Raw genomic sequence first — 16,456 nt, forward strand, 5'->3', positions numbered from 1 at the left:
TCTAAAGAGCATCATCTAAATGGGGAGTGTTTTAGTACAATAACAACTGATATTACATTCTAAATATGCTTGTATTAAATTATGATCAAAGTATTAAACCCTGCTTTTTTATTGTTAAATACATAAATGAACATGAAAGAATGTGGACATGTTTTGTATGATGAAATACTAAGAATGTGAAAATGTAAGGTCATAAGGTCACCTCCTGAACTGACTTGAAACATGCCGAAAAGTAGGGAAAGTCCCCCGACCTTATTGACACCATGAGGGACCTTAAATCCACTGTTTCTTTGTTTAGAAAAGGAGGTATTTTTTTAAAGGTTATTTAGCTGCACTTTGAGGTATTTCATAAGGTAAGACTGCAGGGGCTGGCATCGAACCACCAACCCTCTGATTGGTGGATCAGTGATTTAACACCCAGCCCTGGATGCTTGTTTGACATGGTTTTGTTTTTTTTACAGTGTCTGCTGCTACACCAAACATGCTTTTACTTTGAAAGGCTACACCAGAAGTAGCGTCACTCATCATTTCAGTGAGTTTAGTCTTTTCGTTTCCACAGTGTGTGCCGCCTCTCCCTGAGGTTGTGATCCTCCACCGCGGGTGTTGGGTCTCCCAGCGGTCAGACGCGTTCCTCTGCGGACACACTGCGGACGCTCGGCTCCTTTAAGCGCACTGAACCCTGAAGAAAGCCTGCAGCATGCACTTTGCTCAGTTTAAAGGTTAGAGAGGGCGGATCTCAGCTGGACGACCCTGGTGTCCAGCACCCCGTGGGTCGCGCTTTGTTTGAATTTAAGACCCACATTTTCCATCGCCCTGAAGAAGTCTCCAGAAACCCTGAAAATGGATCCTTTACAAAATGGGAATAACTGTGCAGAGGAGGAAGAGGACTTGCAATGTGCCGAGGAGGAAGAAGAAGTAGACCCCAGAATCCAGGTGAGGTTCGAAAAGAAAGAAATGGGATCCAGATGTTGCCACCAGTGAAAGTGATATTGAAATGCAAATGGGAATCCCGGTGAAAAGTAGTCATGCTCTATTGAATACTGTTTAAATATACATATAAATACTCTGGGGAAAGTTAAATAGTAGCCTACTACTTTATTGCAATATAAGCATATATAATAATTCACACATAAACAATGCAATGCTCTGTTCAGTCATGCCATAAAATCTAATATAATGTTGAATAGATTAAATTAAGAGTAGTTGTCCCTTTTAATGCTTTCTATAAACACACACACACACACACACACACACACACACACACACACACACACACACACACACACACACACACACACACACACACACGCAGTTGTTCTGCATGCTGAATAATTTAGTGAACAGAAGTCACATAGTTTAACTCCTACACTCATGGTCTGTGTTAACCATTCTCCACCCCACTCACCCCTCTTTCTCTCTGTGCCTTTCCATGCATGCCATGTTTTCTGTAAACAGGGAGAACTGGAGAAGTTGAACCAGTCCACAGATGACATTAACCGCTGGGAAAGTGAACTTGAGGTAAGACTAACACGATTATTGCCACTATCATCAGCGACTCTCCCTGCCGGGGTAAACACCTTCCAGTCATGGCTTGCCTGCAAAAACACTCATCTCAAGGAGCCATTACGTCTCACTTTCCAACATCAAATCTGACTTAAAATAAGCATGAAATCCTGGCCCCAGCAACGAGGTCCCTACAGGGAAACAGTTTACACTTGCAAACACGGAAATATTCTAAATTTGGGAGCTGCTTCTGTGGAAAAACTGAAGCAGTGTCTGTCACTCCTCCTTAATAACACACTGCACTGTATAAACCATAAGCAGTGGGGGGAAGAAGTACTCAGATTTTGTACTTGAGTAAAAGTAGCAACACTCTGTTGCAAGTAAAAGTCCTGCATGCGAAACCTTACCTAACAAAAGTAGAAAAATACTGCCAATAAAATATACTTAAGTAGCAAAGTACTCGTTATGCATAATGGCCCAGAATCAAGTAAGTCAATTAGTGGATTATGATTAATGATGCATTCTCGTTTTTAATCACAATATGTACATTTGGAGCTAGTTTCAATTGCCTCGTATACGGTTTGTTTACCTAAAATGAAATAATATTGTATACTTGTACGTATTAGTTAATTGTTTTTGCTAATAATCTGAATCTATAAAAGTCACTAAAGCTGCCAAATTATGTAGGAAAGTACAATATTGGCTGCTAAAATGTAGAATTTTGAAGTTACATATCATTAAAAGACTTAGAAAAAAAGACATTTGGACTAAAGTTCTTGAGTAAATGTACTTTATTACTTTCCACCACTGACTATATGTGCTACAAGAGGTGTAACTGTGCTGTAAATGTTAACCAACATATCTGAATCCCAAATGCTCTCCTAGTTTCCCCGGAGCTCCATCAGCCTTCCTCTAAAACCACATTAAAGAGACTGTAAAATAAGGCGAGGAACCAGAGAAAAAGGGATGTTTTGTTTTTTTACAGCGCTCACTGTTCTCCAAAGCAAAAGTAAAAACATTCCAGAGGCCGGCTTTAGTTTTTCTTTGCCTCAAAGTAGGCCCCTTCTGTTTCTCATTAGACATCACTCATGTCCGTCTGCCATCAACCAGTGCTGGAATAAATGGTACAACCGAGGAATACAGAACAAACACACAGCTCAATGTTGACCAAATAATTTTAAAGTTTACCCATCCGTGAAGGAACTTAACCGCTGTTCTCTTTCTTTCTCTGGGGGAAATCGTACACTTCTCACACTGGTTTGGTAATATTTTGAAGCATCAGTTGTGTAACTTAGTATTTAACCAGACATAAGCAGAAAGAGAGAAGGCGATCGGGGCAGAAGAAAAAGTGGGGAGCTTAAGAATGTGAAAGTACTGCTGGCAGAATGTCTTCCTGCAGAGTCTGGAGTTGATTAAGGAGAGTACAGTAGATCCAGAGGGTTCAGGACAAGCTGAGGCAATGAGGTTAAATCCATGAAGTTACAGACTCTGCCAACAAAATAATAAACCTCTCATGGCAGAGAACACATCTTGTGTGCTAGAAGAGGTGTGCCATCACCTACACTGTATGGAGTGTGTGCAAATCTGACAAGGGTCAAACTTCGGTCGAGGGTAATGTCACCAACTCACAAAGGTGTCATTTGATAAAGAAGAAAATAGTAGGGACATGTAGAGTAAAAGCACAGATTCACAAAAAGAAAATGCTTCATTCTTATGCAAACAAAATCAAAATAGCTAAATAAATATCAGGCAACTATTAAATAATGGTACCAGAGAGCAACTTAAACATGACATAGCTTATTCTGAATATGGATATTGGACGTCCCAGCCTGCATGCTGCGTCACCATTTCAACGAGGGAACAGGAAGACAGGAAACGTAATGATGTGAAGGGAAGTGTGCTTCCTGTAGCACCCTCTCCTTTTTTGCAGGATGCAGGCGCTTGTGCCTTTTAGATACAAACTCATACCCTTTTTCACCAAGTCAGCTCTGCTTCTTGAACCAATTTTCTAACCATATCTGCAAAAACAGTCCCCATTTCCACCAGTTTTGAGAGGAACCATTGTGAGTAAGGCTGCACGATCAACATAGGGCGTCACACAATGCACAAAGGAAGTACAGAGTAATAGCAAGGGGCGTGGATCGTGTCGATAACCTGCAAACTTTTTCTGTTTTACAGGTAATTTGGTTTAATATCCTTAAACAGACATGGACCACTTATCCATTCAAACTATTTTATCCTCGACATTTTTATTTTTGGGGCTTTTTTGTTAAGCAGATAGTAACTTTAGTTTTTTGGTCTAAATGCTCTAATCTGTTTGGAAGTTCTGCAAGCAAACCAGACTGCAGGCTGTTCCATGATGGTGGTATCATTAACCTTGCTATAGGTGATGAATAACCACTCTAGTGTCACGGTGCCCCCTTTGGGATTAATGCCAAATAATGCAGACACATACATATACACACACACAGATGTTGCAAAATATCTTCGCCCACAAACAACTCTCACATGATTTCACTCCCAAGGAATGTACACGGTTTGCTTCAGGAGCAAAAACCAAAACTGAGATCCAGCTGTTGTGTGCTGCACGTGCTCGTACTGGGTGTATTTGGGTGATGGTTTAGTGATGACTTGAATTAGGAGAGCCGCTTTGGAGGCACTGGGCCAAATTGATCAGTGCGAGCAGGACAATCTGTACTGCTGGCCATAACGTGGCTTAAGCTCAAAAACACCAGTAAACACACACAGATGTACAGAATAAATTATATAATTTCATGGTTTTTAGATTTCTAGATATACGACAGCTGTGAAATGAGCTATTCTGACTTATTATATTATATCTGTATCTGCGTCTATCTGTGTGTAGGACTGCCGACAGAGGTTTCGCGCCGTGCTGGTGGAAGCTACAGTGAAGCTGGACGAGCAGGTGAAGAAGATCGGTCGAGCCGTGGACGACTCAAAACCTTACTGGGAAGCCCGCAAAGTAGCAAGACAGGTAAACACACACACACACACACACACATGTTCGCAGGAGAGAGCAGGAGTCACTGGGGTCAGCAGACAGTGAGTGTGAGGGCAGGATTAGCGAGGATTAGCGACAAGAAGTTTAAAGAGCTCTGCTTTTATCTAGTTAAAGGGAGCACTGTCACGTGATGGCTATTTTTAAATTCAGTCGCACCTCTGTATCCGAGGCTAGTGTTTCACACACACACTTGGACTCAGTGTGGGAACAGGATTTGCCTGAGTTGCACTGAAACAGCTTGACTTGGCATATTTTGCATAATCTTCCTTTGCTGCATTTTAGAGGCCTTTGTGTTTTCATGCATGCTGCACTGTTTCTGGTAGAGGCCAAGTAAGGTGATACCAGTACCAAAATGTGATGCCCCCGCTTTGGTGGGTCATGTTCTTCACTGAGGAATTGCTCAAGCCCACTGAGGCTTTGATCTGATTGGGCAGCACCAGAAATTTGGTGTCCAGCGCACCCCTCTCCTCAGCCAATGTGGAGGAAGCTCATGAGTCATTCATCAGTCTGACATATGTGTCAGAGCTGAGCTGTTAAACTCAAATAGACTGTGAATATTTATCTCTGTGTGTGTGTGTGTGTGTGTGTGTGTGTGTGTGTGTGTGTGTGTGTGTGTGTGTGTGTGTGTGTGTGTGTGTGTGTGTGTGTGTGTGTGTGTGTGTGTGTGTGTGTGTGTCCTTGCTTATTTCTGTTGCAATATGACAAACGAGTTGGAGATTACTTGAAGGTTTTGAATTTTGATGGGACCTGCGTTCACGTGAAAAGATCCAAAGCCTCAAATTCTTCCCTATCTTTATGAATGTGTGTGTGTGTGTGTGTGTGTGTGTGTGTGTGTGTGTGTGTGTGTGTGTGTGTGTGTGTGTGTGTGTGTGTGTGTGTGTGTGTTAATAGCACTAACACAATTTATTTCGGTCTAGTATGGAGGCAGTTTAATATGTTATTAAGCCTTCCGTATCTTTATGAATATGAGTGTGTGTGTGTGTGTGTGTGTGTGTGTGTGTGTGTGTGTGTGTGTGTGTGTGTGTGTGTGTGTGTGTGTGTGTGTGTGTGTGTGTGTGTGTGTGTGTGTGTGTGAGAGACCAGGGGGATTATATAGAAAGCACAGCCGTAGGAAGCCCCCGGGTTAAACTGGCTTATTGTCTGGTCATGATTTATGGATGAATATTTAATATTTAATACATGACCTATTTCAAAGGGATTCAGATGCTTACCCTCACTGACCCTGCCGGAATAAATCCCCCCACCCACACACACACAAACACACACACTACCTGCCCCAACCCATAAGCTAGTCCCAACCCCCCCATGTTTATCCCCCTACATTCCTAGAGACCGGGGGGTGGTGTATCGGAATTTGTCCTATCTTTTGTCCTTTTTACCCAGCATTCTCTTCTGCACCACTGTGCACTTCTGCCTGTCTGTCTGGCTGTCTGTCTCCTGTACACGCCCTTCTGTCTCCACCGCTTCACCCCCCCATCCACCCCTCCAGTTGTGACAGGACAGGATGACAACATCTGTCTCATGAATTAGAAACGAGTTGTGCACTTTTACACACACACACACACACACACACACACACACACACACACACACACACACACACACACACACACACACACACACACACACACACACACACACACACACACACACACACACACACACACAATAAAGGGCGATATGATGCGTATACGAGGTGACAGCGTGTCGTGTCATTTCAGCCCCAAACCATCGCATTGTGTGCCCGACAGACACTCGGATATATTGGGCTGCATGACGTCAACTTAATTAACTGATAACAATGCTCGTCACTTGCATGCCACAGGGAGCTCAGCAGGCCTTTGTGTCTCTAAGATAACAGCAAATTGTGTCTTCCACCTTCGATGAATGTGTCACTGGGGTGCTGAAGATTCATCATTTGTTCTGTTTTTTGTACGTAAAGGAAAGACTCACATGGTCCCTGTGTTTAGTCATCTTAGCTACTGACAACACTATAAGTAAACACCGACCAAGCATGAGAAATGAAGTTGTGCTGCTGCTGTGTGTGGAAGTCCTGTTAACGGCAGGCTCTTTTTGACAAAATTATTCATGGATAGCATTAAAGAGGCCTTATTTAGGTTGTTCCTGTAGTGTGTTATACAGGTTTTGGTGCATGTACATTATCTGCAAAGGCTAAAATCCTCTCAAGGTTTCTCTACCACACAAATAAAGACATATTCTTTGTGGTGCTGTTAAAATCAGAATGAACTTCAAACAATCCATTTCACCGTCTTTTCCCACGCTTTTCAGAAAAAGTTAGAACATTTGATTTTGAACTTCAGAAAAAAAGGCAGACATTTGAAAGAAATGCAGAATTTTCGGGAAAAGTGATAATTTTGAAGAAATAATCTGACATTTCTAAAAATTAAAACATAGAAAAAATTACACAAAAAAAAAAAAGGTGATAATTTTGAAGAAATAGTCGGAAATCCCAAAAGTCGAAATTTGGAGAAAAAAAACGGAAGATTGAAAAGTAAATAGAAAAGGAAAGAAATTGTGAGACTAAATGTGTGAATTTTTAAAAGAAGATGATTAGTGCCACATGAAGAAGAAGAAGGGCCTTTTTTTAAAGTCGCTGCATTATTGCTTCTAAGTAAAAAACTGTAACTCCAATCAGCTAAATATCCTACCCAGAGTGTTTAGGATACCAGATGAACACACCTGAGGTCTCTCGTGTTTGCTATATCTGTAAGTCCGTTTGATTACATGTGCATATCGCTGCGACCGTGACAAATATCCCTACATTATGATCACCAAATTAAGTATGAAGAGTGAAATTTGTGGCATTTCAAAATTTGTGGCATTTCAAAATTTGTGGCGGAAGAAAGAGAATAAGGTGAGATAAGTGTGTCGAATACTAGACTGTGTGTGGCTTCGCCAGTCACACAGAATAAAGAGCTTTTTGAACATTAAGGCATGGAGACATGTCTCAGTAGAGACACAAAATACAAATATGAACCTGAAAATGAGCAGAATAGTAAGGTCAAAGTTATTTTTCTATTCCTCCCTCATGGTTTCTCCTCATCAAATATCCACCATCCTTCTGTTTTAGCTGCACTCCCGCTCTTCCCTGACCCTGGGAAGTGAGTCATGACGGAGGACAAATTCAACCCAACAGATTATGTGCAAAAGGCCAACTATTATCTTCTTATTCCCTTCTTCTATCTCCTCACCTTCTTTAAGGGGCCTTTCAAATCCTGGAGAGGTTATCAAACCGCTGCAACACTCAAGATATCCCAACAATACAAGATGCATTTTGAATTTCAATTTCTGTGAGACGAGGCAGATCTCTGCAAACCTACGTCACTGTTGGAGTGTTTATCGTAAACATGGCAGATCGTGGCAGGGGGGTCATGTCCCAGAGGTTAATGTAACAGAGGCAGGGGAAGCCGTGAGAAGAAAACACAACAGCTGAGAGAACTACATCACTTTGGGAGTCTGTTATGATAACGTTTTTCATTTTGTTACTGACGAACACACAGAGACCTGCAGTTCACTAAAACTATAGGAGCATTTTAGCCTCTTTGAGTACTGTATATTAATTGTCATAGTTTCAGGATGCAACACATCTTTAATAATGAAACACTGTTATCTGCACCGGTTTGCTCATCTTCTTTCTCTGAAAAATAAAAGTCCAGACATCTGACAATTAAGGTCCTACTTCTGGTTTGAAAGTATAGTTAAAACAAGCCCACATGTAAAATCTGTAATGTAAAAATGTGGCTTAAAGTGGATAAAAAGTCAGAATTGTGACAGCTTCTGCCAAAAAAAAAACCACATTACTGTAACACTGTTTTCTATCTGCAACAAATAGCCTTTTAAAACTAACATCTCTGATGAATGTGACTAAGCTGTTTTCCCTGATAACTTAAAATCCAGTTCGCCAGGCAACTAAAATGCTTCATCTCACAACTCATGGCAACCAAATGATTTAAATGGCTTTCAGTATAATGTTAGTTAAAACTCACCATGTATTTAACTTAGGTGTGATGGCCACAGCCACACCTGTTACCGTGTTTGTTGGGGGAGGTTACTTCCTGGTTCAGCAAAAGGCGTGGCTGAGGGCTGAGGACTCATTCATACTGCAAGCAGCCAATTGGGCCAAACCACATGCTATCATATCAAAGGTGGGATTTGGGTTTTGTCAGTGTCCTTTCGTATTCTGTTCATCTTAATTACCCCTTGTTTTCTCTTTGGTTTGGCCAAGCCACTATACTCTATGTTCCATGTTGTGTCATTGTGGCAGGTCGGTTTATTCAGTTAACACCTGTTTGGTTTAGTTTTCTGTGGACCTCTTTGAAAGGCCAAAGATTCTTTGTTTAAAATGACCCTGTTTCTTTAAACAACTCCTTTATCCTGGTCCCTAACAATAAATCTAGTTGTTTTTTACATTTGATGCTTAAAAAGTAGAAGTGTAAACTTTAAGCGGCCTTTGCATGATAAGAGAAGTGCCACATCGTCTCTACGTCACGTACAGTTATCTCATTTGTTGCCCGTTGAAAGGTCTGCTGCAAATCACGTCAAAGTTGAAGCAATATGAAAACGCTCCATGGCAATTTCCAGCATCACTTTTCCCGAAGGAAAACACAGCACTGAGTGTTTTTATCCCACTGATCATGTGTGTGCAGCTTTAAGGACGGGAAATAGCGTTTTCGAACTATTTCTATAAACCATTTTAATGCAACAAGTTCCTGTCGTGTATTGATTTTGGGAAAATGCCTTTGTATTTCAAACAATGTCTGATAGAAACTGTGAAATCGTTTGGTTTTTACATGAATAGATGTCTTTATTTCTCCTTTTAAACTGGACATTTGGCTTTGACCCTGCAAACAATAACTCATTCAAGTTGCTCAAGGATAGGAACACAAACAAGACCAGCAAAGTTATCCCTCATTGTATTACACAATCAATGCAGAACGACTAAACTGTGAAAACAGGCACCTACTGACAGACTTACAGACACATCTTACTACTTATTAACCTTCAGTTTGAGGGGAAATGTGTCGTTAAACTGTCACACTGTACACAATGTGCTCCAAGCTCATAAAGCTTTTCAAGGTTTAGAGGAAGTCCGTGGGACCTCCTGATGTTGCACAATTTATTTCTCACATGCAAGTAAAATGATATGCCAGAAAGCTTGGAGCATAATTGTTCACAGATGTTTGGAAACTTTCAGTGTACTATAAACCAGTGGAGACCCTAACTGAAAATCTGCATGATGGGTATGGACAACAATGCTCTTTTGTTTCTTCTGTTTGTGATTTATTCAGAGGTAGAGCCTTCCCAAAAAGACTAAATATAAACTCAATAGAAATTGCATATGTGTGTATGACAGCTTTCAGATTTTATACTCTTGCTTTGTCTGTTAACAAGTTCTTATGAAAGAAACATGTAGTCTTTTTGGTCAATTTTAATGCCCTAACATATAATAGTAGCACAAATTAAATTTACAAATTACCCTGGAAAATTAGATGTTCTTTAACTCATCCCTGGAAATCTGAGAGGAGTTACTCGAACTGCTTTGTATTCAGCCAATGACCTTTAAGTCCAGCCAGTCTAAGTGGAGAGTTAAATATGTCCAGCAGGATGGGAATAATCCTCCCATTGAGTGTGAGTGTGGGCAGCAGGAGCCCACTGAGTGTGTCAGGGTTTCTTAGTGACAAAGCTCCTGTTTGTCTATTGGATCAAGGATCTTTCTGTGCGTATATATGCGCCATCTCTTCACTCCTCTATAGCTGTCATAAGCAACCATAGTTCCTTTAGAGGAAATGCATGTCTTAAGATACACACAGGAAGCAGAAAAACCACTAATGTTGCAGTCATACCATGTGAGAACAAAGGCTAGACCCACTTGCTGTTTGAAATTAGTGACAAATTGATGTCCCGATGGCATGATTAAAAGCTCTCTGTCAGCCTTTTCACACTTTATTCATGACATCAGAATTAAGAGGACATATTGTGTTGATTTCGGGGTCATATTTGTATTGTGTGCCTTGTCTGTGACACTATTTACATGCTTTAATGTTCAAAAAGCTCTTTATTTTTTTCATACTGCCTGTACTGCAGCACCTCTTTTCACCCTCTGTCTGAACCCAGAGCCCAGTCTGCTCTCATTGGTTAGCTAGCCGTCCAAGCAGTACATTTTAACAGGGCACTTCCTCTCTCCCTCTTATATTTATTACATCCGACCCCTCTCCCTGAACTCTAGGCCCAGGTTGAAGCCCAAAAGGCCACTCAGGAGTTCCAGCGGGCGGTGGAGTTCCTGCGGGCCGCCAAGGAGACCATCGCCCTGGCCGAGGAGAGGCTGCTGGAGGAGGACAGCCGCCAGTTTGACTCCGCCTGGCAGGAAATGCTCAACCATGCCACACAGAGGGTACGAACATGATGTAGAAAATACTAAAAGGTTCCATCCCAACTAGTAATTTGTGGTCGAGACTGAGGTTTAGACTGCTACTGAAAAAGTGTCCATTATTTCCTTGGTTTCCAGAAATGTTGGGAAATATGTCAACATTTTACAGCAGGCGACCATCAGCCCGATGACTGGAATTTGTTGGAATATTTTTGTGCAAGCAAAGGCAATCATTGAAGGGCTCGTTGCCAAAAAGAATATCACGTATTTTGGTATTAAACTGAACACAAACAGCAAGGTGTACGTCCAAATTAAAGGTGTTAGGCATATTTACGAGCCCATATACCTGTTTAAAGATTCTATCAGTATCAATTTTCATCAGAATGACCGTTAGAATTACCACCTTGCCACAGGAACAGCCGCTGCTAAATCAACCTGCTTTTGTATAATCATCCAAACCCTAGATTCTATAGTTAAAATAATCTGACCTCAAGCCTCTTGATTGTTTCAGGTGATGGATGCCGAGCAGGAGAGAACGCGCAGTGAAGCCGAACACAAGAAAACAGCAGCCAATTACAACTCCTGCATAACCAGCATGAAGCAGCTAGAGAAGAAACTCAAACGCTCCATCAACAAATCCAGGTCCGTGCGCTTTGTCTCCTCCTCTCTGAATGTCTCCTTGTGTTTTCCCCCTTTAGCTTGGGCCTCGTGGAGTGTATGTGATTCTCTGTGAGAAAATAGCGCTACGTTTATGTCATCTGATGCAGTCCAGATGTTTCAGGCCTTGGTTGTGTTGGGTGTGCTCCATGTATAAGGGCCCAGGAATGTGACTGCTCACAGAGGAGTGTTATTCCTCCTCCAGTGACAGTTGGCACACTCTCAGTTTTTTCTTCTTTTTCTCCCCCTGCAGGCCGTATTTTGAACTGAAAGCCAAGTATTATCTACAGCTTGAGGTATGTTTGCATACAGATTTGAAGATACTTTGAGACAAACCTGTTTACAGCACTGTAGTTCATACTTTTGTGGGCCATGCTTATGTTTATCAGTCCCTCAGATGATAAGCCACTTTGGCTCATACTGGAAAAACTGACATTCATACATGTAACCATTAAGTGCAATGACTTTGACGCTTAACTTTGGCAGCTGGGTTTTGTTATGTTTTAATGATCAAATTATGTAAGCTAACATGCTAAACTATAAGACAAACATGGTATAAATGCAAAAGGCCTAAGATGTTGTGTCCTGGTGACATTTGACTTATTATGTTTATCTACATATTTATTTATATTTTTCTAAAATGGTTTCACAAAATCCGTATTTCAGTTGTTTTCCAACATTGTAATCCTTCTAGTAATCCCCTTTTAAAGTCAAAATGTAACAGTAATCTGATTAGATGTTTTTAATGTAACTGTAAAGAAAAGTAGTTACCTTTTATTCTGATAACGTAATCCTGTTACATGTAATCGTACTCCTGATCTTGTCTGTTAGCACTGCTGTTTTAGCCTTTAGCTCGGGCTAGGAAACTCTTCGATTTGTTTGCTCGTAGGAATAAAAGCATTATCCCTAACTGTGTAGTAGACTTTTAAACACTTTTCTTATCTGTTTAAATGTTTATAATTCACATTTACACGCAGTTTTATCAAGAGTGTGTTCTTTAAGAACCTGTTTTTTATTTCTCATAGCAACTCAAGCGTCATGTGGACGAGCGTCAGGCCAAACTTGTCGTTGCCAAGTCCGACTACCGTTCAGCGCTACGCAACCTGGAGAGCATCTCCGAGGAGATCCATGCCCACCGACGGTCCCTCGCCATGGGAACCAGGGAGCAGGGTGTCGGTGCGGAGGTGGACGGGGGCAACGAGGACATCGCCAACTTCAAGATGGAGTCGGACGGTCTGTCAAGTGAGTGTAGTTGAAGCTGGAAATAAACTTGCATCCAAGTCATCCATCCACATGTTTTGTTGGTGCATCCGTGTGTCTGCATGTTCAGAGGTGGGAGAAGTGGTCAGATCTTGTACTTAAGTAAAAGTGCCAGAGTGTAGGAATACTCTGTTACAAGTAAAAGTCCTGCAATTAAAATACATCTAAAGTAATAGTAGAAAAGTATTAGCATCTAAATATACTCAAAGTAACAAAAGTAAAAATAGCAGATTGGTCCATTTCAGAATAATATCTCTGATATGTTTTATAATTATTGATCATTAAAGTGTCCTCAAAGCTGCTAAAGGTGCAGCTAGTTTTACTCTAGGTGTAACTAAAGTCTGATTTATATTTCACATCATTATTCCAAATCTGTCAAATAACTGAAGGTATTAAATGTAGTAGAGTTAAAGTGCACGATTTACCTCTAAATTGTAGTGGAGTAGAAGTAGAAAGTAACATCATGGAAGTACAAGTCTCTCAAAAAAGTACAGTACTTAATGTACTTAGTAACACCACTGTGCATGTTTATTGTTTCATATATGTGTGTGTGTGTGTGTGTGTGTGTGTGTGTGTGTGTGTGTGTGTGTGTGTGTGTGTGTTTCAGTGGTGTCCGTATCAATTGAAGAAGAAGGCAGTCACAGTAGCAGCTCAGAGGAGGAGATCGTTGCTAACTCGCCCTCCTCCCCCCGAGCTTCACTTTCTTCATCCTCCTCCCAACCGTCCACCTCCACCTCCCTGGACATGCCACGCTCAGACACATCCTCCCCACACAACGAGCCCAGCTCCTTCCTCTCCTCCTCCCCCTCTTCCTCCCCATCTTCCTCCGTCCACTCCACCTCCTGTCCAGACGGACTGGATTTGGCCAGCCCCTGTAGCTCGACCGACCCAGACTCGGTGTGGGGTTCTGGGCATGCCTCGCCTCTCCTGGGCCCCCGCAGCCAGTGCAGTGGAGCCTCCTCCCCAGACTGCGACCAGGAGAGAGGTGTGTGTTCATCGCATCAGTGTGTGTTACATGTGTGTTGACTTGTGATGCTTCATCCTAAATGTTGAAATGCAAGTGCATGCTGATAAGACAGTTGTAGAGGTGTTACTTTTGACAGAGCTGCGCTGACTAAGGAAACTTTCTAAAATGTGTTTAAGAACTAGGAATTGAAAGAAGCTGACCGGTTTTAGCCTGGGTTTATCTAAGGTGTGGTGCATCATTTCAAGGCCCAATATCAATATTGAACACCTTGAAAAATTCACACCAAAGTCTCTTTTAGGTATATTGTCCCTTTGGATGACGGAAAAAACCATGAGCCTTCAGACACAAATATAAATCATTTGTTTAAATACTTGAAGCCATTTGGTGAATGGCTTCTAATTTTCTAGAAGAGTAACATTGACAATTATTAGAAGTTGCTTTCATTAACGACAGCAAAGATAAAGTAGTGTATCATGGTTTATTCTGTTCATTATTACATGCCCTCTGTTTGTGTGTGTTGCAGGTGACAGAGCGGAGGGAGCGGAGGCGACGCTGGAAGCCGGTTTGAATAAACTAACTCTGACTGTAGCACAAAAACAAGAAGAAGGGGACTCCGGAGAGGAACAGGACCCCCACTTAATTAACCCAGAAATGTCCTCTCCCAGCTCTGTTCTGTTACTCAACAGTGTCTAACAAACATGTGTCACACTTCTAACCCTCACTGCGTGCGGCTTCGAGGCTCAAACTGGACTGTCGAGCAGAAGACGTGGAGATGGCAGGATAAAAATGCTCAATCCAAGCTAAAAAAAACTGACAACATGGATCCATATCATCCAAACATCTGATGGTTTCATATTAAAAGTGCAAGTGTATTGAGTGAATCATTGTCAAGTAGATTTTGAACCTGTGTTGTAAACAAATGAGATCAGGGAAAATTGGTCACTTTTGGTAACAGTAGTGCTAGAGTTCAAAATACTGCATTTCCTGTATACCTCATTGCTTTCTATTGCAAAGAGGATGCATGTGGTTGCCATTAAAGTGATGTATTTAGCTCTGTTTCTACATAACAGAAGAACATATCTATTTTGTGCCTCATAGAAATGTGTGTTGTACAACAGCATGGCAAGTTTTCTTTCCTTCGGCATATTAATAGATGTTAATCGTCTCAATAATCACGTTGCAGTCTTCAGCTTTATAGCGTCTTTGTGTCAGATGTGGTTAACATTTATCCATGTATATATACTACAGTTCACACCACTTAAAGATGTCAACAGTGAGCCTGTGAGGATCGAAATGGAACAAAAAAACATTTCAAATGTTGGATAATGTCTTTTTCTGCCTTGATTTATGAGCTCCCTCTGTATCTCCTAAATATCAAGTTGAAATGTAGGAAGCAGAGACTATTCTGGAGAAATAGTTGTCGAGGAGGAACGTGGAGTGCAAGCAGTACTCTGAGCACTAAACTAGACTGAGCACAAGCGGTCTTCCATTGGGACGTGTGAATGCATGAGTGAATGTATTGCTAACCATCTGAAGTGGTGGCGATAGAGTGAATGATTTATTGAGTGTGTATCTGTTGTGTTTTTTTTGTTGAGAAATGCTCAAATACTACCCTGTAGTACAGATATTCTATATTTATACTCCTGTATTCTTGTATATAAACAGTGTTTTGTGGTTACTGTTGTTTTTGTTTAACAAAAAATAAGCAATAAAGATGTTCTACATATAACTGATTATTTTTTATATTGTCTGTTCCACAGAAGAAAGCAGAGCCCTAATCCTCTGAAATCATAGCATACTGTATTAAAGAGGTGGCTTAAATGGCTAAAAATAAATCCTCACAGTATTCACTGAAAGTCATTGTATGGAGCACAAAATAAGATACTAAGTCCAACTTTACTTTGAATTTACTCCATTACACAGTAATGTCTAAACCTAGGATAAATATGAGTAATTAACATGAAATTGCTGTTAAAATATCAGTATCACCTTTATAAATAGTATCTGCTGGAAATTTAGAATGTTTATCCATTTTATCCATAATTCAACCCTGTTTCCCATTAATACTCAGTTGATGAAAAGTCACACAAAGCGATTATAAAAAACATCATTTTCTGCTGACTATTTATCTCTTCTTCCATTTTTCAGCTCTTATGTTAAACACACCCTGCTGCTGTGTCATGTCTTCAGTTAGATCCCCGAGACAGCTGCTTTTCAACTCTGCATGTCTGCACACACTGTTGAGAGCAGCCTTTTAATCATGCTGCATGTGTGATTTCCATATCTATGCAAGAGTAAAGCTCTGAGGCAATAACTTATACTGTAGGATACTGACATCTAGTGCCAAGTTTGGGATATCTATAGACTCCAGTTCCAAGACTTTAAGCAGTAGTCAACTGGCAACCACATTGTGAAACTCAATACGATAAATATACACTTTTCAAAGCTGAACAAACACATTTGAAAGTACAGAAAGACAAAGAATTAAACATTTTATTTGAATTGTATTTCTTTCAATGAACAAAAACATTTATAAATCCATTAATTCAATATATTGAGGTCATGTGTGAGTCTTCCGTGTCTTCAAACGGACGCTTTTATCCAAAGTGATTTACAAACACTTCCGTAGACATGCCTACAGGACCAATTTGTGGTTAAG

At 40.9% G+C, this 16,456-nt stretch overlaps 1 protein-coding gene across 1 annotated transcript; it reads left to right on the plus strand.

The window, feature by feature from the left end:
* Positions 1–569: 569 nt before the first annotated feature.
* Positions 570–15,526, plus strand: LOC134874934 (SH3 domain-binding protein 5-like). Its single transcript, XM_063899229.1, has 9 exons — positions 570–933; positions 1,456–1,518; positions 4,370–4,498; positions 10,773–10,937; positions 11,425–11,555; positions 11,824–11,866; positions 12,596–12,812; positions 13,438–13,815; positions 14,321–15,526. The coding sequence occupies exons 1-9, from the start codon at positions 841–843 to the stop codon at positions 14,488–14,490; spliced, it is 1,389 nt and encodes a 462-aa protein (XP_063755299.1). The 5' UTR covers positions 570–840; the 3' UTR covers positions 14,491–15,526.
* Positions 15,527–16,456: the final 930 nt, after the last annotated feature.

This window comes from Eleginops maclovinus, chromosome 13 (genome assembly GCF_036324505.1).
Source record: "Eleginops maclovinus isolate JMC-PN-2008 ecotype Puerto Natales chromosome 13, JC_Emac_rtc_rv5, whole genome shotgun sequence".
Taxonomy (NCBI): domain Eukaryota; kingdom Metazoa; phylum Chordata; class Actinopteri; order Perciformes; family Eleginopidae; genus Eleginops; species Eleginops maclovinus.

What these genes read in the sequence shown, in the direction of transcription:
- LOC134874934 (XM_063899229.1), top strand. Translation starts at nt 841, where the DNA reads ATGGATCCTTTACAAAATGGGAATAACTGTGCAGAGGAGGAAGAGGAC. An exon ending in AAGTAGACCCCAGAATCCAG is followed by an intron (nt 934 to 1,455) that starts GTGAGGTTCGAA and finishes TTCTGTAAACAG; the next exon opens with GGAGAACTGGAGAAGTTGAA. An exon ending in GGAGTCGGACGGTCTGTCAA is followed by an intron (nt 12,813 to 13,437) that starts GTGAGTGTAGTT and finishes TGTGTGTTTCAG; the next exon opens with TGGTGTCCGTATCAATTGAA.